This window comes from Pelmatolapia mariae, linkage group LG17 (genome assembly GCF_036321145.2).
Source record: "Pelmatolapia mariae isolate MD_Pm_ZW linkage group LG17, Pm_UMD_F_2, whole genome shotgun sequence".
In the NCBI taxonomy this organism is placed as follows: Eukaryota; Metazoa; Chordata; class Actinopteri; order Cichliformes; family Cichlidae; genus Pelmatolapia; species Pelmatolapia mariae.
Window position 1 is genome coordinate 20,142,225 of NC_086242.1, and position 27,967 is coordinate 20,170,191.

Sequence of the window (27,967 nt, forward strand, 5' to 3'; positions counted from 1 at the left end):
AGTTGCGTCCAGAGGAGAGGAGCGGCCGCCATGTTAACCAAGAAGCCCGGAACCTCGGTCCTTCCGACGGGTGAGCATACCCTTTGTATCCGACAGAAGGCACCTGAGCCCGGCCACGGTTGAGGAGATGCCCCAGTGTTTCTCTGGCTGTCTTTAACGGCAGGAAGTGAGTGAGAAACGGAGGAGCAGAGCGGGGAGGGCTGGGAGCTGTGCTAGCTAAGTGGCTCCAGTACGAGCAGCCCTCCAGGCTCGCCTTTTTCGGTCTCTGCTCATTAAATTAAGCATAAAAGCTGGGAGCTAGCTGGGCTGACAGCGGGAGAAGTGAAGGAAGGAAACTCAGCTCTGTCCGTCAGGTTTATTTTTAGCAAACAGATGAGAAGTGACAGCAGCAGCAGCAGCAGCTTTTCCCACAGTCTCTCCCTGCTCCGGTTATTCCTCCTCCTGCTCTCCGTCAAGCTGCCTTTGTCACCGTGCTACTCCTCGGTGTCCTGGCTCTCATGGTGCCCTGTGTGTGATATTAGCTTTGCTGGTTTCTGTGTGTTTTGTGTGTTTTCCGTTGCCGGGTAATTCTTGGCCTCCGGCTCCACAGACAGAAATAAATCTTCGGTCAGAGGTCAGTTGGTTTGCTCCACATTAAAGGTATGGTTTCCCCCCTCCTATCACTTCCTAACATCTTATTTAAGGAGCTTGACAGCCTCACGCTGATCCTATTGGAGACCGTTACAGCTGATATTCTGCCTTTATATTCATATAAGGATTCAGTGGCTTTGTGCTAGCATGGAAGCTCTCCAGACACTGGTGTCTGTGTTTGAACCATTAATACGAAATTTATTCGCTCTCCAGAGGTTTCATACGCTTAATGTCAATAAATACTTTGATGGTTGGAGGCAGTTTCATTTTGCGTGATGAGCCTGATTGGTATATTAGCATTGCATTAATGCTGTTAGTGTGAGGAAGTCACAGCAGAAATTACTTATGGTATAAACAGATTAAAGGGCGTAGCCATCCATTTGTGCGTGGACTGTTGTTTTGAAGCCTGAAGGTTGGCCATAGTGGTTATTTTGAAGCTTTATTAGCCGTAAACTCCTTTATTTACACTGATGGGCTATTTTTGGCTGGTGTATTCATAGACTTCTGGACATGTTGGATATAGACACCCGCTGGTTTGTGGTCTGCTGTTTTGAAGCCACAGCTTTGGCCCATTTTGATGTTTTCTTGAAACCGGATGTGGGGCAGACTTGGGAAATTGTTAGCTTGGTTAGCTATTTGGTTAGCTACTTTAAAGACTTTACTACTTTAAACCTTTGTTGGTGTTTTTTTTTTAAAGGACATGACCCTATTTGGAGAAAATTTATAATATGTACAATTTACTTTCTTGTTAAATAGGGTGCTGAAAAGGCATTTAAAAATATTAATGAGTTGTTAGCTGATGTTAGCGCTTGCTAGCATCATGATATTAAATGGAGTTCTAACTTTTGCTCGTGGAAAATCTGTTTATATTTGAGCTAGGAAGTTGTTAGCTAGCCTGGTTAGCGATGTTCCAATGTAATTCACACTGTGATATAAAATGGTAGTCTAATCTTGGCTAGTGAAAAATGGGCCTTAAATATACACACATGGATGTAAAAGCTAATGGTAGCCACAGGAGGGATTACCTAGGGAACTATTCAGCAACTAGCTTGGTTGACAAGGTGATAACCAGGGTTACTGGGTTTTGGAAAACAGGCTTTATGTTTTGCTTATTGAGGTTTTGGAGACTCTTGACCACTAACCATGTGACTTAACTTATCCACCATTCTAGATGTGTGATAATTAAGGGAAGGGATCAAGTGAATAAGTCCCCGATCACACCAGTTGTGAGGTGCAAAATGAATATAACAGTTGTGAGCAATTTGTGGAGGTTTATGGCAATCGTTGGAAAAATGATCGCTAAAGTCAGTCACGTAGGTCCCCTGGCAACTCACCTGTTGCTAGGGTAAAAGACATGGATTCCCCCGACTAGTGGGCAAAAAACTTGTGATTGCTGCGGTCACAGTTTCAGTGGAAATGAATTGACTTGTGTACAAAAGCGGTAAAGCTGAAAAGTGCGACACAAACCGTAAACGGAGGTTTACCTTTAAAATAAAAATTACACCGTTAACTTCATTTTTACTTTTCTTTGTTTTTTTTGTCAGTGTTGTAAATCGAACAATTTCTGCAGTCTCTCATAGTATAAGGCCCGTACCGGTCATCTGTGGCAATTTTATTTTGACTGTGTTGTTTACTATCGTTTACTGTGGACCATACTATTTTTACTCTTTATCGTACTGGTTGCACAAAACAAGAAATCCTTGTGGGATTTTTTTACATTAACAACAGTCACACCAGTCTCAAATAATCCATGTTTAAGAGTGGGGGGGGGGGGATTTGTATTTTGCATTGTTGGATCTTAACAAGGTTTCAAGTAGAGCTTCAACATGCAACAAGAAGAAATAGGAGTGAGACAAAACATTTTTTTTTGAGGATGCAATTTTTTGAAAGCAACGCTTAAACTGAAACCGGCTATATATACGCATGTATGTGTATACATACACATGTATGTACGTCCTTATGGCATCTGAGGATAACGTAGGGACATGTTGTACCAGGTGAAACGAGTATTTCTTGTTTTCAAGATTTCCTCTTATTAACTTGGCACAGTAGTAGTAGTTCTTGTGACTTCCTTGATTGGTGTTGGCATAGACCTCATTTTGGTAATAATATCTAGGTTTTGTTGTGCTGCCTGTTTCTGTTTGTTTTTACATAAAAACCCAACTATTGTTACTGTTAAGTTGTTTTTCATAAGTTTATTTCAAACTGTGTTAACTCATCTTCACTCTAATTCTACAATAAACATATTTAAAAGAAATATCACGTGCTTCATGAAATAAATAACAGGTAATTTAACCTTTTTAGGCCTCATATATACAGCAACGTGTATGCCAGGCGGTTGTGCCAAATTTATATGAAGCTTGTCTTGTGGATAATGTAAGGGTGTTATGTGTAGTAGCATGAAGTATATGCTTTGCAATGTATCATGCTATCTTTAGGAACTAAGAGACTTCAGTTGAGTTTGATTGCACATTGCTGTATTCAGTTACAGTGATGTAAACGGAGGCAGGCAGCCAGATGTAACATAGCTCTGATATTATTGCTGTCATTCGCTCACAGCCAGCGATGTGCTGTCAGTAATGAAGTTTAGACAGTGACTGATACAGAGTATAATTACTCTGTGATCACAGTCCTGTTTTTGTCATTTAAACTCTCAGACTTGTAGCAAGCTTTCCCTGCTCATCCCTCATCCTCGTCTAACCACCTGCTGTATAATCAGTTCATTAGCTGCTTGAATCAGAGTCTGTTTCCTGCTGTGTGCTGGCAGTTTGTGCCGGTTCATGCACTGTTTCCAGATCTGTGTCCCAGTTTCTCACTGTACACCAACAAGCATGGGTTGGATGTCGTAATGTTGACACTGCGTGCTGACAAATGTCTGTTAAACTGGCTCTGCTGCAGCAGCACACGGGGTTTTAAAAGGTGCTTTTGAGAGGAGGGCGGAGTTTGCGACTGTCTCGGTTATCTGTGTCAAAGCAGATGGTGCCTGGTTATCAGAATACCCACATTCAGAGAGTTTCTGTCTTTGAAAACATCACGGCTGCTTGTTTACAAGCAGTGCTGATCATCACTCTTGCAGATAGATCGACAAACCTCGTTAATGTGGGTTTTTACCAGCTGCTGCTAATTAACAGTGATTCTGAAATGGAAAAGTTTGGATGTCATCGGGCTGATTTGTTGTTGTTTTCCATTTGAATGCACTGCTGCTGAAATGGTCACATTTTAATCTCTTAATTCTTGTTTCTTAACATGAGTTTTCCCAGTTTCCCTGTCCTTATCTTTGTGTATCTGAGTGTCTGTGCCATAAAGTGACTAGTTTTGACTTCTAAATGGCAAAAATAGGTGAAATTGTGAAATTTCTGATATTAATATTCTTGGTGATTTTACCCAGAAATCAAGTTTCAAAGTCCAAACAGTGAAAATGTGGCTGAATTTGTGGCTTTAAGATAAAAAGATGCTGCTGAAAGGGAGGTGAAAAGTTAAAAAGGCGAGGCAGCCTGAATAAGTATGATGACGGCATCCGATTTCCATAATTAAACAGAAACATGAATACCCAGCACATACCTGCCTCGTGAGCAGATAGGTAGATACTTTAGTCCAGCTCTTGGTTTAGCCGTCGCTCTTTAAAAGTCGAGTTTGGATGAATTACAGTTTGAAAAGTCTTCACATGTGTGACTGAACAGCAGCAGTACGGGTCAGATTACATCTTCATGACTGAAACTGTTTGTTTACCCTCTTGCGTAGTAATGTTAGCATACCACCAAAGGAACAGCAGCATGTGTTGATAAAAACATACAAGTAATTAATGGCTTTACTGCAATTTTTACACTTTGTAAAGCCACCCAGGTCCCGTTGGACCATTTGGCTGAGCACTTTTGGTCCCCGGGCTGCATGTTTGACACCTCTACATTAGTGGATTGCCCAACCAGAGCCCTAACAGCCAATCAGCAGCTTCAAAACTAAGGGACTTAAGGGGGGCTTCACTTTGACTCCACAGCTGTATGTGCTGCTAAATTTGGGTGTCATTAACACCCAGCCATGTGCGTCTGTCACACACATGAAATTTTTTTTATTTTTATGATACTTCACTCACTATTTTTACAGTGTTAGAAGTAGGGAATAGTGTAGAAGTTCAACTAAATGTCAGTGAGTCATCTACAGGACCCTGTGAGGGACAGGATGCTGTGACTTTGGGAGCTTCGTAGTTGTTTTTTTTTTTAACCCACATCTTTTATATCTCCAGCACCTCTGCTGGCTTGTGACATTGCTGAGCGTCACAGCGCTGACTTTCCCACTCGACCGGTTGAGCAGCATGCCGATCATGCTCGCCGGCTCTCTGGCATTTCCAGCTCGGTGTTGAGTTTGCATTCAGAGCGCTGCTTTTCCACTCCAGTAGCATGCATTTGTCGGACTTGCAGCGAGGGAGGCTGTGTATGCCTTCCAGTACAGATCCCTGTTACACTATCAGTACGTGTTGCAGGAGCCCCTGCAGAGTTGATGAAGGGCTGAGAGCCCAGCAGGACACTGGATGGTCTGAGTTAGAGCCTGAGCTGCTCTGGAGATTTAACCTCTGCTTTTAATGCTTTTATTGGCTGATAATTTTATTTTTCTGACTAAAGCAAGGACTTTAAGCTTCTTTCAGATTTGTTAAGTAAGAGTTGTAGTAAACATTAGGAGTAGGGCTGCTCAATTAATCGAATTTTAATCTCGATTACGATCTGGGCTTTCAGATCGAGCAGCCCTAATTAGGAGTCAGCTGATTTCTGTTTTTTCAGGCTTGACAGAGACATGGATTATAAGTAATCAGACACTGATAACAAATATACACTGGTAGGGCTGTGCGATATGACCAAAATCCCATATCCCGATATAAGACATTTATCGTCCTGACAACGATATAAATCACAAAAATTTAACATTTTCTGTAAATTCTGTGAATCTCGGGCAACTCAACTTGCATGAAGTGTTTCCAGCTGGGCGTCCTTTACCTGGAACCCAGTGTTTTAACCGAAGCATGAAACTATACATTTTTAGACATAAGTTGTAATGGCCGCCGTTTTCTTTCAAAGTTTAAGTCTAAGGTTTATTTTTTTTTTAGCACCTGACGGCTCTTTTTTGCTTCCCATCCGTAAACTCTCCGCATACTCTTTCACGTGATTTAGTTTATTTTGAAAAGTCTCAACAGGATCTTGAGCTTTATTGTGAAAGGTTTACGTGGAAAACAAACAATCGGACAGCGGAGGCACGCGATGGTTTTACCGTCATTGTTGCTAACGACAACACGTAAAAACAGGCGCTTGTCCGTCCGTAGTGTGGTTATATTAAATATAAAAGAAAGAGAGAACTTTAAGAAATTAATATAGCCACTACAGTGACCATCAAAACGATGAAAAAATATTGCTGTAAACAGTTTATTTTACAACACCACGAAACAAACGATAGCGTAATAGGAAACGATAGACGTTTTTATATCGTCATCCGATATATATCGTTATATCGAACAGCCCTATACACTGGCATTCAATATTAAATCTAATTGTCGACGTTCAGAGTAAAAGAAAAAATGTTTGCAAAGTTTATTACAGTGAACTGCAGCTAAACAAACTGTTTCCAAGTCAGCTTCAGAAAGTATCGCTGTACAATATCTGCTCTGAACATCTGAAAAATACTATCCATCTTATAAAAATGGGGTAACCATCAGTGCATTTTCCTCTTATTTATGTTTCCTCTTGTTTATAAATGTATTTCAAGCTTCAGTAAATTAAACTATGTAAAAATAAAAGTTGTTTTGTGATCACAGTCGTGGTGATTTTCCTTTGGGTAAAATCCATAGTCTCTTTGATGGATGTCAAAAATGGTTATATGCAAGAAAAACCAGTTTTCCCAGTGAGGTATATTTCTGTCTGTGTACATGCTAGGGCTGCTTATGGCAAAAATGATAATCATGATTATTTTCACTGAAATTGAGATCTCGATTATTTGACGATATTTATTTAACAATAACAATGTATTGAATAATGGCTTTAAAGATGTCAAAAAATAATATAAAATAGTGTGCAAATACTGATAACAGTGCAAATGTTTGCAATATAAAAAATAAATGAAAAATGTAAACATCTATGTTTAGTGAACTTCAAAATACTGCATAATACTGGTTGTTCACTGTGTTAATTGAGCAGTGGTCTTTGGCGAGGAAAAACGTTACCGCGTTTGTTATCTCCTTGTGTCTCTGGGAGCTGGTGGGATATTTAGTCGCGTTGTACAGGGTAGCGTGTTTTTCTCTATGTTCCTTTATTGTTTGATCGTATGTCACTTTGTGAGCGGTCTTCAAATGATTGAATAAATTTGTAGTGTTGCTCTGTGGTGCAGCTACGACACCGTAGCAAAGTTTACACACTATGTCTACTTGATCCACGTCTGACTCCGCGAACCCAAAATGTTTCCACACCACTGAAGTCGTTTTACCTCTCTTTTCAACCAACGGCATTCTTTCTTCAGCAGCCATTATCCTCTCCTCTCCAAATAACTTCTGCTTAGCTTTCCGAGCTTTCCGAGCTTCCCTCGGGTCCTCTTAATTGTTGTGACGCGTGTTCGAAACGCAGAGAGGTGCGCTCGATTTGCCACACGGAGCAGCGCGAGAGTAAAGCACGAGGCAGGTGCTAATAATCGGCTCAGTCATTTTTAATGATCGTTGAAAGCCCAGATCGTAATCGAGATTAAAATTCGATTAATTGAGCAGCCCTAGTACATGCTGTCATAATGTGCAGTAAGGGCTCTCTTTGCTCTGTTGTTTCTCCATGATGAAATGCCTTGTATGTGTTTTCTTTACAGTTTTTCTCATGCCTGGTTGTTGCAGTTCTTTGCTTTTGCTCATTTCCTGTTTATTATATTTTATGAGCCAGATGTCATAAATATGGCTGAATCTGTCACTTTTACATGTTGGACTGCGTCTTCTTAGATAAAAGTGAACAATAACAGTAGTGTTAAAGCACTTTCATTTTCCACTAAGAAACTAATATTAAACTTTGAGCTGTTTCCTGTGGCTGCCTGCTATCTTAGCTGCTAGCATGACCTTCCATTCTTGTTGCTAGCGTCGCTTTGGCCACTGTGCTCTTTTTCTCTGTTCGTGATTATGCCTTGAGCTTGTTCAAATTGCTTGTAGCAGGAGGCCGAGGGTAGCCCTGGCAGGTATTTCTTCAGGTTGGGTGTGTCTGCCATAGGGCCTGGTCTGCCAGTCAGAACAGGTTGTTAAAGTTTGACATGCTTCAGGGACAGACGCCTCCATCTCCACAGTGAGGTGCATTCCTCAAGTATTTTTAGTGTAACGTTACCGTCATGCAACTTTGCCATTACTCAAATGCTGTTGTGACTCAAACAGAGAGGATGTCATGTTTATTAGCATCTTTGGCTTCAAACAGCAGCTTCGTTCATTTACTGGAGCTTTTTCAGACTGTGGACACTTCTGCAAGCTAATTGGGTTTTACTCATGACAGGTAACGAATAATGTGGCTCTAAAGAAAGACAGAGACGCGGTACATCAGCACATTTTAAACCTGCTCTACTTTGCTCCCTTATTCACAAAGGGTCCAATATTTTTCCGCTGGATATCCTTCCAGACACAGACCCAAATGGATCTGCATCAACTTCCGGGATCAAACCGGAGATCTTTTGTTTGCTATGCTTATGCTATGTTCTGATAATTGAAAAGTTTCAGCAACTCTGAAAGTCTCTATGTGGCCAACAACAGACACACATTATGCCCATATCGTGGTCTAAACCAATCAGAGATAGTGAAGGGCGGAACCTGTCAGATGCCTATGTCCAAGGTAAGATGTTCAGTTCGAAGCTTTTGAGGCACTTTTAATTTTGACTATCTGTTTTTTTATATATCTTGAGATATTTTAAATTTAAATTTCAGCTCACTGAAGCACTTTAAGCACAAGAACTTTTTCAGCACCGTACTTTTCGGACTATAAGGCGCACTTAAAATATTTTTATTTCCTCAAAAGTGCGCTTTATGTATGAATTTTGGTTGTGCTTACTGACCACGAACTGATTTTATGTAGTACATGGCGCTCAAAAATCTGTCAAAATGTTTTAGTATGACTTTGGTAAGCTACAAAGCCACACCGCTTGATGGATTGTTGGAGCATTACGGCTACTGTAGTCAGGAGAACTTTGTGTTGACAATAGGGCTGCCACGATTAGTCGACTAGTCACGATTACGTCTACTATCAAAATCGTCGACGACTAATTTAATAGTCGACACGTCATTTGAAGCTTTGTAAGATCCCAAAAGACGCAGGAATAAGTATTAGGATTTAAGAGTGTAATAACGGACTGAAACAGAAGATGGCAGCACTGCATGTACAAGGATGCCAGCTGCCATTAAACCCCGAAGAAGAAGCGGTGTCCGGTATCGTAGCTGTGTCCAAATTCAGGAACCGCATCCTCCTGTGCCCGCATTAGTAGGCCGATTACGTTACAGCGACACGACGAAGACTGTCCAAATTCGAAGACTCCGACAAATGCGGCCGACAAATACTCCCTTCATTTCCCCAGATTTGAAGGATGGGTTGGGTGTATACTTCGTGGCCCAACTAGAGCTGGGCGATAGAACGATAACGATATGTATTGCTAAATAACTTTTTCTCGATAGAAAAAATAAACTATTGTGATAGACCTTGCTCTCTTAAAAAAAGAAAGAAAAGAACAGCCAATCCAAATTAAGTAGCGCAGAGCCGAACCAATCACAGCCGCTGCGTCACGTCACGTGACTTGTTACGTACAGCACAAGTGCCAAGCCGCACATGTGTAGTTGTTTGGGAAGCAGCCAGCCGGGCTGCCCAGGTAATGGAGGAAATGAGTGTGCCGACTAGAGAAAAATCAACCGAGAGCGTGGGTGACCAGGTTACCGAAGAGAAAAGAGATGATGGTTCCAATGCCGGAGAGATTGTCGAACGGAAGGGCCATAGAAGTTCCGTAGTGCGAAGGCATTTCGTAGTGATGTGTCGGTCGCGAACGAAATGGCCGGAGCCGGATTTTTGACGTGAACGACGCGAGCCGGCTCCTTATCGCGAGCTGTGGGGTTTTTCTTTCCTTCTCTCACCCTCTCTGTCGCACTTTTTTTCCGCTTCACTCTGCACGCGAGCCTTGTGCTTTGCGCTGGGAAGAGGGGGGAGGGGCGGTAGTTACACTCGCAGTAGCACAGGAACAGAGTGGGAGGTAGAGAGAGAGAAAGAGAGCCAGGGACAACAACGTCACATTAGAAAGGTATAGTAATCATCCACAACTATTTTCAGTTGCGGATGATAAAGGATTCAGAAAGTTCAGAAAGCTATACAACAAGGAGAGATTGAAAATTTCCTTTTAGTTCTCAGTTTATTTGATATTGACAAAAGTTAGTCAATTTTGTCTGTTCTTCTGTAAAACAAACTAAGATTTATTTTTAGAATTAATATTTTGTTTCTAAGTGGAATTGACAATTTAGTAGTCTGTTTTATTTGTTCTATTTTGAAACTTAAACGCTTTAGCGGCTGCCTTTTGTGTAGTTTGCAATATTTGCCTTTATTTATCTGAAAAAGTCTCATGGTCCTTAAGTACATCTACCCTGTTGAACTTATGGGAAATAAATAATAAAATCAAGACAAGCTGCTGATTATTTCACATTTTACTTGTGAGCAACGGCACATTTAAATCTTACAAATATAGTTATTTGGCTAATATCGTGATTAGGGCTGCCACGATTAGTCGACTAGTCACGATTACGTCGACTATCAAAATCGTCGACGACTGATTTAATAGTCGACGCGTCGTTTGAAGTTTTGTAAGATCACAAAAGACGCAGGAATAAGCAGTAGGATTTAAGAGTGTAATAACTGACTGAAACAGAAGATGGCAGCACTGCGTGTACAAGGATGCCAGCTGCCATTAAACCCTGAAGAAGAAGAAGTAGCTCTGTCCCAGAATTCATAGCGCAGCCCAGCTCAGTTTCCAACAATGGCGGCAGCTAGTTAGTTTTAATATTACTCTTATTATTCTTTCTGGGTCACAAAATAAACGTTTAACATATTTTCAGGCGAGAAAGTAACTGTGTAAACCTCAAATATCTGCTCAGTTTATCAAGACACCACATATTTTCAAAAGCGCTCCGACGTTTTCGGAGACGTCTGTTACCCACTAGCTTGATAGCTAGCCGGGGGCAAGGCTCACTAGAGCCCGTGAGAACACCGGACTCCCGGCAAATCGTTTTCAAACCCACTGCCGTCTTTCGCTATTCAGGTTAAACATACATAAGTCACTTAGATAACTTAAAAATGTTATTGTTTGGCTTTTTTTAGTATTTTAATTGTTCCTGAGTAAATCGGTTTGGCTGAGATTAAAGTTATAGTTTTTACACAGCTGAATAAACGTCAAGCAGACAACTGATTATCAGAAGTGTGAGATGCTCGAGAATATACTCGTATACACCCTCGTGTCCCGTTATATTTTAGATAGCAAGGAGTTTATTAAACTTCACCGAAACAATCTGCAAATTTCATTAAAATTTAATAAACTATCATCTTGTCTTTATTTTTAGTTAGCACATACCTTAAACACTTAAAGCTGTAAGTTAATGATAGTTATATAAGAGCAGATGCGTGCTGGTGCAATAAGCTGTACGTTTTACGTCCAATGGATGCATGATCTGATTAGTCGACTAATCGCAAAAATAATCGGTGACTAGTCGACTATCAAAATAATCGTTTGTGGCAGCCCTAATCATGATATATATCGTTATCGCCTGAAATGAAAAAAACATATCATGATATGAAAAAATCTTATATCGCCCAGCTCTAGGCCCAACCGATCCCAGAATCCATAGCGCGGCCCTGCTTAGTTTCCTACAATGGCGCCAGCTAGTTAATTTTACTATTACTCTTATTATTCTTTCTGGGTCACAATATAATCGTTTAACATATTTTCAGGCAAGAATGTAGCTGTGTAAACTTCAAATATCTGCTCGATTTATCAAGACACCACATATTTTCAAAACGTCTGTTACCCACCAGCTCGATAGCTAGCTGGGGTTCAAGGCTCACTAGAGCCGGTGAGAACACCGGACTCACGGCAAATCGTTTTCAAACCCACCGCCGTCTTTTGCTACTCAGGTTAAACATGATATATAAGTCACTTAGATAACTTAAAAATGTTATTGTTTGGCTTTTTTCAGTATTTTATTTGTTCCTCAGTAAATTGGTTTGGCTGAGATTAAAGTTATTCTTGTCCAATAAGCTATACGTTTTACGTCCAATGGATGCATGATCTGATTAGTCGATTAATCGCAAAAATAATCGGTGACTAGTCGACTATCAAAATAATCGTTTGTGGCAGCCCTAGTTGACAAGATTATTAATTGTTTAGAAATCAATATTGTCTGCATGGACAGCAATTTAAAAAAAAAAAAAAAGTGAATGTGTAATGCTGCAGTGTTAAGCGATGCGGATGAAAAATTTTGTTGCACCTAACTTTTGTGCTGGTGCACCTAAGGAAAATAAAAGTTAGGCGCACCAGTGCAACTGTGGCAAAAAGTTAGTCTAGAGCCCTGATCTGACTACAGTGTTTCTGGCTAACTGATTAAAAGTTTTTCCAATAGAATGTCATCAAATAGGCAAAAATGGCTGTTTTTTTAAATCCCAGTGTGACATAAAAGTTTTAGTTTTGAACTAACAAAAATTAGTCCACAGTCTCCAACTTCGTCATGCAGTTGTTCGACGTCCTGCGGCATGCCTTCGTGGGCTTGCCGATGTGGTTTTGCCTCACCCTCCATGTCATCCTCATTAGCGGGATTAAGTTTGGATTAGAGGCGGAGAGCAGCAGTACGGACCATCTGCCTGCTTCAACTTGCACCGACACAGACGGTGGCCTGCAAGGGTCCTCTTTGTTTATCCATTTATTGTTTCCATGACGAGCCAGCGGAAGATTCTGATTTTCATTTCCAGCTGTTCGGAAAATATTTTAATGATCTGGAGCCTTCTGATTCACCGATGATTGAATTATTACAGAAATAAGCTCACAGGCACGACTCAACATAATGGGTGGGTTAGCTCACTGATCAGCCATCTAAAACAGAGTTTGGTCTGTTTTTGTTGAAACCAACTTTAGTTGTGAAATCTGATAAATGCTGTTTTTACTTCAGAATGAGGCTTTAAAAATATTTTACCCTGAGAAAGTTGAGCCTCTACAGGTGATATTTCCCAGGTAGCACATGGAAGTATCCTGGACCACGTCCATCTGTGCTGCAGGCACTTGTGTCTATAACCTCCTGAAACACAATCTGAAGCTCACAGCGTAAAGCCCTGATTGGCTGTGTGGAGGCCAAAAGAGTCAGCCGCTGAACTTCTCTTTGTTGTTTTATGTTTTCATTTGTTAGTCACGTTTCCTGTGAACGACCCAAAGTGGCAGAGAAGACATGAAAACTTTGACTGTTGTCAGACACCTTTTCCCTCTAAACTCCTTGGAGTCCTGTCACCGTTTTCGGAGGTTCAGGTCAGAGCTGTTTGAAATCTGCGTATTAACCCTGCGCAATCAGTATGTGGTAATGTTTGGCCTGCTCTTATATCACTGGTTCCCCTTTAAAAGTGATGTGAAAGTGACTGCTTTGCTCCCTCAGAGGCGGTTCTTAAGTTCAGAGACTCTGCTGGTTGCTGAGTTTTGATTTCCTGCTTCTCCTTTTTTACGTCGTCACTCTGAGTCGGGCCGTGAACCATTGACAGCGGCAGAAGCTGATAAGAGTGTTGTTTAAAGTCCAACATGCTTTATCACCCAGCGGCTGTTAAACTTTTGGCTCTTCAGTTAAGATACCTGTCCGCTGTGACCTCTGACCTCTGACCCGTGCATCGTGTTGCTGTCGTCATGTTGCTGTTAAAGAAGGTGAAGCTGCAGAGGGAGAGGCAGAGAGGTAGGCACTGTGTTGGAGATTACGAGGCTAAATTAAAACCTTCATCCTCCTTAGACTCTGTAGGACTGACTCCAGAATGAACAGGATTGCTTTGGGTCAGTCCAGTCCAGGGCTATTTGAAGGCAGTTAGCAGGACGGTCAATGAGCTGTTTACATGCGGACTGGTAGCTAAGCTTTCAGCTACAAGCTTTCTTATGCTGTATTTACATGGTACTGTACAGACTGCAGTGTTTCCCACAGGTTTATTTTTGGCACATGTGTATGTTTGTGTATGTGTCAACACAAAGTTTTTACACATTTGTCACCTTTACATGTTTCAGATCATCAAATTAATCTTGGACAAAAATAACCCAGGTAAATAGAGATCGACAGACCACGTGACTTTCGCACGTTGCATTGTAGGTACGAGTGGCAGCAAAATTAAAACACTGCATCAAGCGCTAGCATTTCCAGCACCAGTAACCATAAATTCTGCGGTTTTAATCCCTACCTGCATTTTATTTGCCCTAAAAACAGTTATAACAAAGTACAAAACGAAGGAGAACACAGCAAAGACAGACTTGACGAAAAGTATTTAAGGTACGAGGGGAAAAAAATCCAAGGAGTGAAAGGGTTAGACCCATACGAGCATACAGAGTGGGCTAAAGACGTTAGCGTGCTGCCCAGCTTTAATCACGCTCATATTTATAATTATATGTTCCTAAGTGTGAGTGCATACACTCATGAAGTGTTTGGTAACTTCAGATCCCTGCAACAAGCCCAGTTCCAGTTTACCGACGGATGGTTACAGGACACTGACATGTTCCGATTAGCCAGATATGTAGGTGGATACCAGGTTTTATTCTAAGTGAAGGGCAACCCTTCAAAAAACGGACAGAGCAGTGGAGTAGCCAAGGCAATAGAACAATATAAAACTCGATTACTAAAATATAATTTATTTCACAAAAAAGATTTAAAACAGTTAAAAATACCCCTGGCCAAGGAGAACACACAGTAAAAACATAAAAATAACACTAAAAGTCCAGTGGCGTCAGCCACAGCATTAAAATCGGAGCAGGGCAAAGAAAACCCAGCGACGTCCCCGGCCGTCCTGTCTGTCTCTTCACTCTGGAGTACTGGAAGAGAGAGGGGGCAGCGACAGTCGCTGTTCTTTCCAGTGAAAGGGATTTTTTTGTACCACCATGTGTTTCGGGACTTACCCCGCAATCCAAGCCCTCCGTCGCCTCTTCGTGACTTCGGAAACGTGAACAATTTTTAAAAAATGATTATTTCATTCATTAAGGGGAAAAACGTATCCAAAGCTAACTCATCTCATGTGAAAAAAGTAATTACCCCCTCTAAGTTATAAATTAACTGTGATTAGTCACATGTCTGATTTCTGCCAGACCTGTTGAATCATTAAATTGCTTAAATAGAACCTGTATGATAAAGTGAAGTAGCCTAAAACAGCGGTCCCCAACCTTTTTTGCGCCACGGACCAGTTTATACCTGACAATATTTTCACGGACCGGCCTTTAAGGTGTCGCGGATATATACAACAAAATAAAACTAGTACCGGTACCGAAAAAAAGATTTATTCATAACACATGTGAAAAGACCCAGGAAAACCGAGTTAACAATAAAAACGATAACAAAATAATGCTGAAAACCGATAAAAACCCTGAAAACCATACATTTCACACCTGAGCCTCAACTCTCGCGGCCCGGTACCAAACGACTCACGGACCGGTACCGGTCCGAGGCCTGGGGGTTGGGGACCACTGGCCTAAAAGATCTCAAAAAGCAACACATCATCCCAGGATCTAAAGAAATGTATGCGAAAGATCTGCTGGTCTTCTGCTGCCGCAGCCCATCAGCTACAAGTTTCAACGTGTTTTGCATTCAGAGATGCTCTTCTGCATACCTAGGTTGTAACGAGTGGTTATTTGAGTAAATACTGCTTTCCTGTTTGAAGTTTAGCAGGTCATCTTGACCATGTCTGAGTGCTTTGAGGTGCTGCTGTGTGATTAGTTAATTGGATAACAATTAAATAAAATTGTTAAATAAAAATAAATGTTAGAAGCAGTTTACTCACAGCAATTTAACTGCAAAAATCAGAAGAACATCATCTTTGTTACCTTGGGGCAAAGCATGAAAAGGGTTTTTGGTGCAGTGATTAGACGGTACAGTACAAACAGGAAAAATACATGAGGTCAAAGACTACAGCATCACAGAAAAAAGCTGTGGAGTCAGATTTCTCTTGTTCCAGGAAATAAAAAAGAATAAGAGTTAAGTTTATTCTTACAGCTCTTATCAAATGCAGATAACTTTCTTTAAAATCGAGAACTGGGGCATTAAGCTGTTTGAGTTTTATCAGCATGTCTATGTAGGTAAAAGGTTTACAGGTCAGGTGTAGTGTGTTTTGGTGTCATAAAGCGCAGCAGATGCGAGACATGACGACACTGATGAAGGCGCTGATGAGGCTGGAGGTGTTGGATGAAGTCATAGTCACTGTGCCAATCAGCACAGGTCAGGCTTGGATGTTTGAAAGTCACAGTGGGCTTTTTGGCTGCTTATGGACATTTTTGTCAAAGAAATGAGAAAATGATAAACTAAGCTAATTCAGATTTAAAAATAAGTCATTAAATGATGATGGTTTTTTTATGACAGTTTTTGCAAGAAAAGTTACAGATTAACTTTTCTTGCAAAAACTGCATAAAAATCAGCAGACCTTCACATATGTGAAGCTGCGTCTGTAGAATGTTTACAGATATTGTTTAAAGATATTTAGTTAATAATTGTAGCTCCTGTGCTGCTGGAATAACTGGAGGTTTTTCCATTCTTCCCATTCCTCCACCATGGTGTGAATTCAGCTCATTTTATCTTCTTAGACAGCACAGTGCTCAGTCAGTCTAAAACATCTTAAAACCACAGTTTTAGTTTTCATTTTTGTGATACTGCCCAATAAAGGTTGTGTAACTCGCCAGGTTTCCCATCTATGACTTAAAAAAATCCATCTTGGCTTCCTCCTGAGGCTAAAACACTCAAATTAAGAAACAATTTTTTCAGCATTCTCCCTTTTTTTTTTTTTTTTTTTTTTTTTTTTTTTTTTTTGTTGAAACACAGTCATTGGTCTTTAAGATGTAAAAGGCATTAAAACACATATGACAATAACAAAGCTGTCATATAATCATCTTTTCTCACTCTCTTTCAGGCAAAACGGGCGAGCCGGTCTACTCTCCCGGTCACAACGGCTCTCAGGCCACATCGCCCGCCGCCCTGCCCCCACTTCGCAACAGTAACCACCATCATTTGACGGTATGGCTGCACACTGCTTTATCATTTATTATTTTCACTTCTTTGTCATTGTTGTGTTCAAAATAACACACATGTGAAGAGCATAGAGTGGATATCATGCCTAAGTATCTGGACTTCTTCCTCTTGATCTCAGAATCTTTAAAACTTTAGGCTGCGTTTAGATGAACTTTGAGTAGTTTGCTCATTTAGGTTTAACCAAAATTCACAAACTGTGTAAATGTGCTTTGATGAAATTCGTACTCCTCAAACCATGTTTTCTTTTACCAAAATACAAACATTTTTCTTCCAACTAGGCCAATTATGCTTTACCTACTTTTAATGTTTGAGGTGACAGTGTTGCTGCAGTTCTAGGAAGCACTTAATTATACAAAAGCTTTCAAAGAGCCGCCTGGAAAAACAAACAGAAGAAGAAAAAGACCATGAACCCTGCACGCAGCAGATTGTCAGGGAGCGAGGGGAGAGAGCAAGCCATGCTCCGCCCTAATTGGCTTTATATGAACGCAGGTGAGACTCGGTAGTCTATCAACACAGAGGATGAACCACCGAGCAAGGGCAGGATAATAATGATGATAGAAAAAGTTTCAACAAAGATGCCTAACAAGGTTTTGAACAACGATGGTAGCATGCAGAAGTCATTCAGATTGCTCTATCAGAATCAGAAAGACTTTATTTATCCCCAAGGGGCAATTATTTTATATTTGTTTATCTGCTCTTTGCTCTGTGTGATGTCATGAAAAGGGAATGTCACTAATACAGTCATTTGAGTACCTCAGAGTAGTTTATATCCTCTTTTACTGTGTGGTTCTCCTTTTTTTTTTTTTTCTATTCTCTTTCCGCTCTCAACAAATCAGGGTTGATGGCTACCCCTCCAACAGTGTCTTCCTGTTAAAAGGGAGTTCTTCCTTTCCACCATCACCAAGTGCTTGCTCACAGGCAGTCACCTGACCATTGGGGTACTTTACCTTACAATACACATGGAAATTAAAATTGAGCAGTCTACTGAGCTGAATAGAAGCTCCACTCTCCTCCTGCTGTTCAGATCTTCTGTTTGTGGGAGGCAGCCAATCAGGAGATTAAAGGAAGTGGATGAACTACACCAACGCCTACTTTAAAATAAATAACTGTGAAGCTGTTACCAAGAAGAATGTGAATCTGATCCAGTTTAATTATAAACATTAAGTCTGCTAGTGTGCCTCAGGTTCATGGTTTTATTCTGATAGTCATCAGCAGGTGAATAACAGAAAAAGTGATGAACAGATTAGCGGCAGATGTTCTGCTCAGACCTTTGTGGTCAGCAGCTTCGTGCAGGTCGTGATTTTTGAGTTTGATTCAGATTCTGCAGCTCGGGGTTTTGTCCCGTTCATCTTGGCTCATCGTTGGGAGAAATAAGCTGGTGAAATCATCTGTCGGTGTTGGCGTGTTAGCGTGCTGTTAGCGCCAAGAAGCAGCACTTCTGTGCACCAGCCTGCTGTAGCCACATGGCTAATAATAGCCTCCTGTGCCAGGATGCTTTAAACAGCTAAATGGTTTATAGGCTGGTGTGAAGGGCGCACAAACGCACACACAAGACTAATGCTATAAAAGAAGTAATGCATCATTTATTTGCTCTGTTTATTTTATCACCACTTTTGTACGCGATAATAACGTTTCCTGTGGCACGTCAGTGGAATCTCTTACCAGACATTAACATTGATGTCAAGGATGGCAAATCAGAGGCTTCTTATCACTTGGAAAAAGTCACATGTTTAATCAAGGAGCAAATATTCATTGTCAGAAATTGATCTTCCAGCCTCGAGTAATTTACCTGCAGTGGTGTGCCTTAATATTAATATAATGCAATAAAATTCTTAATGAGGGCAACCTAACGACAAGTGAACCCTGGAAGAAATAAAATCTTATATTGGGGCAAATTCTTTAATCACATTTGACATTTAATGTCAAATATGATTGTCCTCAGTAACAATTGAAATGAACATAAATGTTGATTATTCTTCAAAATAACTGCCTGAATTATGTACCTGGAAACATTTCAAGATGGGTGTCCAGTGGCTAACCTTTCACCTGAAAGAACTCATTTCCCAGCCCTCTTATATAAAACCATTTAAAAACAGGGAAATATTACACCTAGCTTTTTTATGTATGTTTAATAATAAAAATAAATAATCTGCAGATTAATGAATAATGGAAATCATTGAAGGAAAGAAGCAACAATTGGCTGACTGAGTCGAGGCGTAGTCGGGTAAGGGAGGAGTCAGCAGAGCCACATGTCATCTTATATTTCACTGTAGCTGGTGAGACACACACACACAAACAGGTTTGTGTGAGTGTTTCATCTCCTGATTTTCATCCTCATGTTTGTGCCACCGTGTCCTCAGCTGCCGGGTTACGAGAACACACACTTACTGTGTTTTTGTGTTAAGCACCAGGTCTTTGAACCAAGCCGCTCTGCAGTGTGTGTGTGTGTGAGTGAGAGAGAGTGTGAGAAAGCACCTCTGTTATCTGAAAGGACCCAGGTGTGCTGGTCACCACAGCAACGGGGAGTGACTCAGTGAGCGGGAAACAAAGGGAGACAATGAGACGGAGACGGAGCCGCCTGTTAATCAGAGGGGGATAATTTCCCCGACAAAGTTCATCTTCCCGGGAATCGTTTTTGTCTAATTCACTCATTTCTAGGTGTTAATTATCCACGTTTCTCTGAGAGCGCACGTCCAGGTCCATATTTGGATGACACGCATCAGAAAATGAATCATTACAAGGAGAAAAATAAAGTCCCACAATCTATTAAACTCAAACCAAAGACATCATAAGTGATCATAAAGTAGCCACCTGCTAGTTACTGCTGTTAAATAAACCTCTGTTTCCTCGGCTCAATTTGCAGAGGACTCACTCTTATTTTTAGCCAATATTTCCCTCTGTTTTCTGTCAGGGAGGCTCTAAAGTTGCGATGTCGGACGCCGTCCAGCTGTCATCGCAGTCGCAGGGCCACGTCACTCAGCTCTATGAGGAGAACACCAACAAGCGCCCTGTGCTGACCTCCCAGCCCAACGGGCTGGCTCCAATCAGCTCGTCCCGACCTGGCTTGCCGCTGCCAGACCGGCAGACCTCGGCGTCAGAGCCTGCCCACCACCACCGCCAGAGCAGCGCAGCCTCCAACAAGTCGACGGACAGCAAGCCGAAGGTCAACCCCATGACCCCGGACCAGGCCATGAAGCAGTTCATGTCCAAAATTTCATCATTCGAGCAACACGAGGTGTTCAGCTATTCAGAGGGTGAGCGTCCCTGACCACTCCGCCTGCAGATGGTCGTTCTGATTGATTAGAGGTCGGGTGTATTGGCAGGAGAGAACCACTAATAACTGATCAATCATCTGCTTCCTCCTCAGTGTATTTTGTTGGCCAGAATGCCAAGAAGAGGCAGGGGGTCCTCGGTGGAGCCAACAACGGGGGCTATGACGATGATCAGGGGTCTTACATCCATGTACCACATGACCACATCGCATATCGCTACGAAGTCTTGAAGGTCATCGGCAAGGGCAGCTTTGGACAGGTACAACTGCTCCCCCCCCCCCCCCCCCCCCTTTTTTTTTTTTCTTAAAATTTCCTGGTTTTAGTCTCTGAATTTGTTAGTCTTTGTTTTTCTTTTTTAGATTATTTATGTTGACTTTTTATTAAATTTTGTTTGCGGTTATGTTTAGTTCCTGACTGTTTAAGAGTGATGACAGGTTTTAGCGTCTTTGTAGTAATAATTTTTAACCTTAATGCCTGCAGAAGTTTCCAGATGATGTTGTAGTTTGTAGCAAACACAGTAGAGATGGTTATTACACAGCTTAGCAGCTGAGTTTTGTTTGGTGAAACATGTCTCATTATAAAGGAAAGCCGCAACAAAAGGAGCTTTTAGTTATCAGGTTATGAGTCTTCATGTTTAATTTTAAGATGATTTTTTTTAATAGAGAAATAACAGTTGTAGAATAGAACCAGGAAAACCATGAATATTAAAAATATCTTTGCATACTCTTCTATTTCGAGACTTTAGTTGGTGTTTTTTTTGACACCAAGAATATCTAATCTAAGATTAATGACGGCGTCATGCTCTTCCTTTTCCTCCTGCAGGTGGTGAAGGCCTTCGACCACAAGACTCAGACCCATGTGGCTCTGAAAATGGTCCGCAACGAGAAGCGCTTCCACCGGCAGGCAGCGGAGGAGATCCGCATCCTGGAGCACCTGAAGAAGCAGGACAAGGATTCGAGCATGAACGTCATCCACATGCTGGAGAACTTCACCTTCCGAAACCACATCTGCATGACCTTCGAGCTCCTCAGCATGAACCTGTACGAGCTCATCAAGAAGAACAAGTTTCAGGGCTTCAGCCTCCCGCTGGTCAGGAAGTTTGCCCACTCCATCCTGCAGTGTCTGGATGCGCTGCACAAGAACCGCATCATCCACTGCGATCTCAAGCCCGAGAACATTTTACTGAAGCAGCAGGGACGCAGCGGCATCAAGGTCAGCTACTGTAAACGAATCAGAGGAAAACCCCCTTTCTTCACTTCACAGACCCCTTCCAACTGCTTCTCTTTCTCTCCTCAGGTCATAGACTTTGGTTCCAGCTGTTATGAACATCAGAGGGTTTACACCTACATCCAGTCCAGGTTCTACAGAGCACCGGAGGTTATTCTGGGTAAGAAAAACACTGAGAAAACTGAGAGCAGCGTTTCCTTTTGTGTATGGAAGATAGTAAGTGCCAAAATAAACTGGCACGTTATAAATTACTCAAAGGAATAAAAAGCCATTAAATAAAAATAATATTAAAAATATAGAAGAAGACTGAATTTAGGGAAACTGATTTAAACATTTTAAATAAATAGTAATAAAATATATATGAAATTGCGTATTTAATTTAAAAAAAATAAATAAATTTTAACCAAACTTGTCATCATATTTATTGAGGTCTGACAGCAGAGCGTTTTATTTTCACTTTTAAGATAATATACAGAATAAAAGCTTGTTATTCTGACTTAAAATGAGAACCAACCAGTGATTTAAAAAAAACAAACGTTTCCCTTTAAAATTAATCAGCGTCAAGTTATCTTTGCAATTTAATAATAGATATAGTTATTATTACTTGCGTTCTAATGATGTTTCAGGAAACTCTTGAGTAAAGCAGTTTATCGCAGGAAACGGTCTTTGGACTTCCTGAATGTGACTGCTTTACTTTCTGTTTGACCGACTAGCCAATAATGACACAGGCTGGATTTGATTGTGACCCTCTTTCCTCTCTTCCAGGCTCCAGGTATGGGATGCCCATTGACATGTGGTCTCTGGGCTGTATCCTTGCCGAGCTGCTTACCGGTTACCCCCTGCTGCCAGGCGAAGATGAAGCTGACCAGCTTGCCTGCATCATCGAACTCCTGGGAATGCCCAGTCAGAAGCTCCTTGACGGCTCCAAGAGAGCGAAAAACTTTGTGTCATCAAAAGGCTACCCACGGTACTGCACCGTGACCACGCTACCCGACGGCACCACAGTGCTGAACAGCGGCCGCTCGCGGCGGGGAAAAATGCGCGGCCCCCCGGGCAGTAAGGACTGGAGCACGGCGCTGAAGGGCTGCGATGACGCGCACTTCATCGACTTCCTCAAACAGTGTCTAGAGTGGGACCCGGCACTCAGGATCACGCCCAGTCATGCGCTTCGGCACCCGTGGCTGAGGAGGCGGCTTCCAAAGCCTCCGTCAGGAACCACGGCAGGAGAAAAGACCTCATCGTCCAAACGTGGCACAACCACCACTGATGGCGCCATCACCTCCATCTCAAAGCTCACCACCACCTCAACCACCACGTCATCCTCCTCAAAAACCAGGACTAACTTAACAGCTATCACGGACGCCAACGGAAACATCCAGCCAAGGACAGTGCTGCCCAAACTGGTCAGCTGAGAGTGAATGCACCCCACTCGCTGCGGGGAGGACGGCAAACCAGCCAGAACTGAATAAAATGGTTTCGTCCAGTTTGACAAAGGTTTGCTTTTTCAGCGTTGTTGGGGTGCGTTCAGAATAAACACGGCATGGAAATGTGCGGATTGGCTACTCCACCGTACAAAATCCAGTTAGATGAACTTGCTTGCGTTCAGGAACGCCTCAAATCCTCAGTTTTACATTTTGAGCAGCGAGACACGAAGTAACCGCACTTTGTTTGGACCCGACTGCAGCGCCACTCAGACAATCAGAACTCACTATACCGCTCTGTAGCTCCAAACTCACAAACACATCAACAACATGGTGCTGACGGGGGAACAAGGCTGTTTTTAAAGTGTTTTTAGTACAGAATCTTTTTAGCTGGTTTGATGAATCAATTTAACAACTTCAGTCTTACAAGGTTATATCCAAACACAGTGTAGGGCCTTATGAAGGAGGTTTATGAGGTTAACTGACAGTTAAGTTTGATATATCCTTTTAATTCTAAAGGTATAGTTGTGCAGTGATTAGCTTTCTAGTCTTTGTTTTATGTCAGAGTGAAAAAAACGTTTGTTGGGTTTTAGTTAGGGGTAGATTGGTGGTGTTTGTTAAAAGCCCAGCAGAACCCACTCCCTGCTAGGTGGCTAACTTTGTTAGTTAGCTTTTGTTTTACAGTGTAGCTAGCCTTTTTTACCGTGCTAGCATAGTGCCTGTCAGCTGGCTAACTGCTAGCTGGCACTGGTTGTTGTTGGACAGCTACATGTTTCTTAGCTGTCCCTTTGCTAGCAATTTACCTTTTGACTGGCTAGCAGTTAGCTTAGCAAATTTTAAATCTGTCAGCTAGCTATAGCTGGCTCCATGTTTGCCTTTTTTGGCAGTCTGGCGGCTAGCCTTAGTCTGTTTTTAGCCATAGCTCGTTAGCTCTTCACTGCCCAGCCTTACGAAGCACAGACAGAATGAAAAAAGTTTTTAATATCTACACTTTGTTTTTTGATGGGGATAAAATAATGCCTGAAAAGAAGAATGTTTGAAGTAAACAAGCACCAGTTTTTTCCTTTTGTAATGAGTCAAAACTGAGCACTGAGGACACGAAATGGGGTTTGAGGGATTACCACAGAGGAGCTGGTTTAATAGTAACGTTATAAACCTCACAGCAAAGAGCATGGATTAAAATAAAAATAGATTTAATGTTGTAAACCAAAGGGGACAGTGAAGAATTTTCTTAAATAGCCATTTAAAATAGTATTTAATAATAATTTGTTATTGTACAGAGAAAATAAAAGATGATTGTTGACCGGTAGACGTTTCACCTGAGCCCGGAAAAAAAAGTTTATCTAAAATTAACTTATACACAAATCCTCATGAGCAACAAAATGGGTGTAAGCAACTTTATTTGATTTTTAAAGTGCCATAGGTTTACTGAGCTCCTCTATTTGGTTTTTCTCAAAGTATGGTGAGGTTGTTTCAAATCACGGCCTTTAGAGCCATTTGGAGCATGATATGTAGTGAATACCCTTTTAAAAAATGTAACAAAGAATATTTAAGGAGCGTCTACATCGGACTGGATCGAGCAATAACGTCTAAAGTTCAGCTTTTTTTTGCGTTTTTTTTGCTTTTTTTTTTAACTTGCAACAGTCAGTGAGCGATTAAAGGTGAATACCAATGGGACCTAAGCATGGTGAGCCACTGCGTCTGGCCCTGAATGACGCAGTAAAATTACAGATTAATTTAAATGATTATTGATTATATAGATCCAAAAAGAAGTACATTTGCTGATACACGGATCAGAGTTCATTATTGAAAAATTTATAATGGGATGGGAGGTGATTTTTATTTATTTGCGACACGTTAATATTTATTAATCTAATCTATGTATTACGTGCAGTTTATACTGTATACTTGAATGTGTGTGAGCTGGATGTATGTACTTGTGTGTGTATGTGCGTACGCAATGTAAAGGGTTTTTTTTTTTTTTCTTTTTTTTCTTTCTTTTTTTTTTTAAAAAGCTTGTTCCCTCAACCCTGCATACTTTTACACACACACACACACACACACACAGAGAGAGAGCTGTATCTGAACGCACTCTAAAACTTAGGAAGATGACGATGACGACTAGGAGAAAAGCTGGCCCACAGTTGGCCGTGTGCACCATCAGCCTGGTGATGTAATGTAGCACGCAGGAAGTGGATGACGATGCTCAGAAGGAACTGTTGTTTAAAAACAAAAAAAAAAAACACACAGACACTACCTGCTCCACCCATCTCAGGGGAAGCTTTGTCCCCCTTCTGGAGGAGGAAGAGGAGGATAAAGAGGGGGGGGGGGGGGGTCCTCTCTGATGTTTGTTTTTTTTTTTCTGAGGACTTGATTGGTTGAGTTTTTTGGTTTTGTTTTTTAATTTAGTGAGATGAAGTGCAGAGAGTCGTAACTGTGTGCCTTCAGTATCTCATTGCCATGTCACACCCACCACACACACACACACACACACACACACACACACACACACACACACACATTCTTAAAGAGGTGATGTCATAGCATCAATAACAAAAATGAACAACAAAACCTCCCAGGAAGTCCGTCAGTATCCTTTGGTGCCACTCACACCAGCATGGTGAGATTTAATGGCTTAGAGTCTGGATGCTGATCAGTTCCTGGTTTGTTTCAGTTAAGCCCAAAGACACCTTGTGAACCCGTGTGACCTTTGACCTCTAAACCCCAGCTTGTCTTCACTGATCTGATACAATGGTTTTGTGGTCAGTGGAGACTCAAACACATGTCTTTAGCACAGTTTACAGAGCAAACAATAGTGCAGCAGAAAGCTCAAACAGTGGACACAAACACCAAAACGTCCACATTTGACCCTGTGGAGATGTTCTTGTGAAAATCAGTCCAGCTTTCATTTCGATCTAGGAATCAGCTGTTTTGCTCAAATCCCAAGCCCTGGATACATTTTAGAGGTTTTACTCTTGATTCTTAATACTTTTGACTGTAAGCAAGTCAGATCTATAGCTTTCTGAATAGTCACTCTGAGTCCTGACCCACTGTAAATGGCAAACTTCCTGCCATAGGTAAGACCATATGGGGCCTGGAGTTGTGAATGAATCAAAAAACTATGTAGTAATACTAAATTAGTACACGTGCCACCATATTTCAGTACTTGTATCCACCTGTGAATGGTTTCCCTGTTATTGCTATCTGCTGCATTACAGAACATGCTAACTTACCAGCCAAAGTAGCTTTAAGCTAACCCGACATCCACAGGTGTGTGTGTGTGTGTGATAAGATGATTTTTGGGGTGGGCAGGGGGTGTATAACATGGCTGCACAATGTACAGACACATATCAGCCCACTGTCGCCATCTGTCACTGTGGTACAGACCAGTGACACCTGCTGACAATAGGGCTAAGCTAACACTAGCCGTTCGACTGCTAGCGCCCGGCCGCTAGCTGCTGCACTGACGTTTGTTTTCTTTGCAGTGATGCTAACACTAGCCTACTGCTAAATAAATGCTAGTAGCACATTTTTACCTGCTAGCGTTGAGCTCTGCACAGAGGGTGCTCGTGCAAGCTGTTAGCATTAGCATTAATGTGGTTTTAAAGGGGTTTTTTTTTTTTGTTTGTTTTTTTTTATATTCGTACCTCAGATCGCTCAGTTATTATTATGATTATAACCGCTGTCAATGTTGTCACTAACACCCAGGGCATTTGGTTGACTCTACCAAAGTGCATTCCTTTACAAAGCTAGCTCAGAGCTAGCTGCTCAGATAGACACGCAGGTAGGTAGGCAGGAAGTATGAAAGAACGCAAAGGGGAAGTGGACAGAAACGCGATCGAGTGAGAAGCAGCCGTTGTCATTGAGATCAAAAGAGCATGAATTGCTTTGTTTTGCTTTTTGTTTTTTTAAATATTGTCACTGGCTGCAGTCACGCTCATGATGTTTGATTTAAATAAACTCCGGTAGCAATCAGTTGGGTTTTTTGTTTTATTTTTTTCATTTTATTTTTTTTTTGGGGACAGCAACTATAGCCTGGCTATCTTGCTAGCTCAATGCTACACTAGCCTGTTAATGTACAATCCCATTAGCCATTTAGGTTCTCTTCGGGAGTCTTTGCAGCCAGAGGTTAGCGGCTGATAGCTTGAAGCTGCGCTGTATTTCTGTGATATTTGCCAGCTGGTTTTTATTGTGGATTTTATCTGTAAATAATGTGCAAAGTGTTTGAATAATAGTTTTTTTTGGGGGGGGGGATTAAATGCGCTGATGTGCCACGCCGCGGCCAGTTTTACAACGTACTGTATCTACTGTACAGAACACAGAAGTTGACTTTTCTAGTGAGCCTTTGTTAAATTTTATTGTGGTGCAAGAAAAGGATCATTATTAATAAAACAGTTTTATTGTTCGTCTTTAGGTTTCTGTCTTTTTGTGAGTCGGAGTGTAATGAATGGGATAGATGTGCCCCCATTGTGCCTACTTTTTAATTGCAAACGAAAAGTGAAAAAAGGCACAAAACATGAGAACACTAAGAGTTATTTAGAAGTTAACCTAAAAGGTGGTACAACCCCACAAGGTGCACAAGCACACTGAAACTTTGTCTGACAACCCCGGTGCCTCTGTAGAGTGGAAACGCCGGAGTAACAAAAAACAGCTGAAAGTAATCAAGGAAAATGAGGTGAGAAATGGAAACTAGGAACAAAGCACGTAAGAATCAAATTTGAGTTGCCAATGCAGGAAAGGTCTTGGATTGGCCTCTCCAGAACCTGGACCTCAACATTACTGAACCAATGTGGGATCATCATGACAGAAAATGGTACAAAAGGCAGAAATGTGCAAAGAAGAGGTTGGAATGTCCTTCTAGAAGGCTGGACAACTCAAGACATCTGCCTAAGAGTCCATCTTGTGTTAAAGAATAAATGGTCCTAATAAATCTGTTTCAAGCTAGTTAGAATTATACAAACTTTTTATTCCAGTCTGGAAACAGAGAACAATTCAGCTTGGAGTTTGAATGTTTCTCCTCTTCTTTCATCTCAGGTAGAAATCCATCAGACACTTAATGACTTGCAGGAGTCTGTGGAGGAAGCTAGGAGATTAGAAGGGGGTTGCCATGACAACACAGTCTCCAAAGTACTAATGAATGCAGAGTTTTCAAGGAGGAGGATGTGACA

General features: G+C 41.4%; 1 protein-coding gene and 1 pseudogene across 4 annotated transcripts; both read left to right on the plus strand.

Annotated features, from left to right (window-relative positions):
* On the plus strand, window positions 1-27,204 carry dyrk2 (dual-specificity tyrosine-(Y)-phosphorylation regulated kinase 2). 4 transcript variants are annotated; one of them, XM_063460754.1, is made up of 8 exons: window positions 8,350-8,453; window positions 13,040-13,155; window positions 16,761-16,864; window positions 19,791-20,133; window positions 20,247-20,410; window positions 20,974-21,363; window positions 21,448-21,538; window positions 22,144-27,204. In XM_063460754.1, exons 4-8 carry the CDS (start codon window positions 19,809-19,811, stop codon window positions 22,788-22,790), a joined length of 1,617 nt encoding a protein of 538 aa, XP_063316824.1. In that variant the 5' UTR covers window positions 8,350-8,453; window positions 13,040-13,155; window positions 16,761-16,864; window positions 19,791-19,808; the 3' UTR covers window positions 22,791-27,204. The 4 variants fall into 4 exon arrangements, with proteins under 4 accessions (XP_063316822.1, XP_063316824.1, XP_063316823.1 ...); XM_063460752.1 differs by lacking the exons at window positions 8,350-8,453; window positions 13,040-13,155 and adding an exon at window positions 1-70; XM_063460753.1 differs by lacking the exons at window positions 8,350-8,453; window positions 13,040-13,155 and adding an exon at window positions 12,230-12,704.
* The window catches only part of LOC134615929 (NACHT, LRR and PYD domains-containing protein 14-like), an 851,239-nt pseudogene that overhangs the window by 68,600 nt on the left and 754,672 nt on the right, over window positions 1-27,967 (plus strand).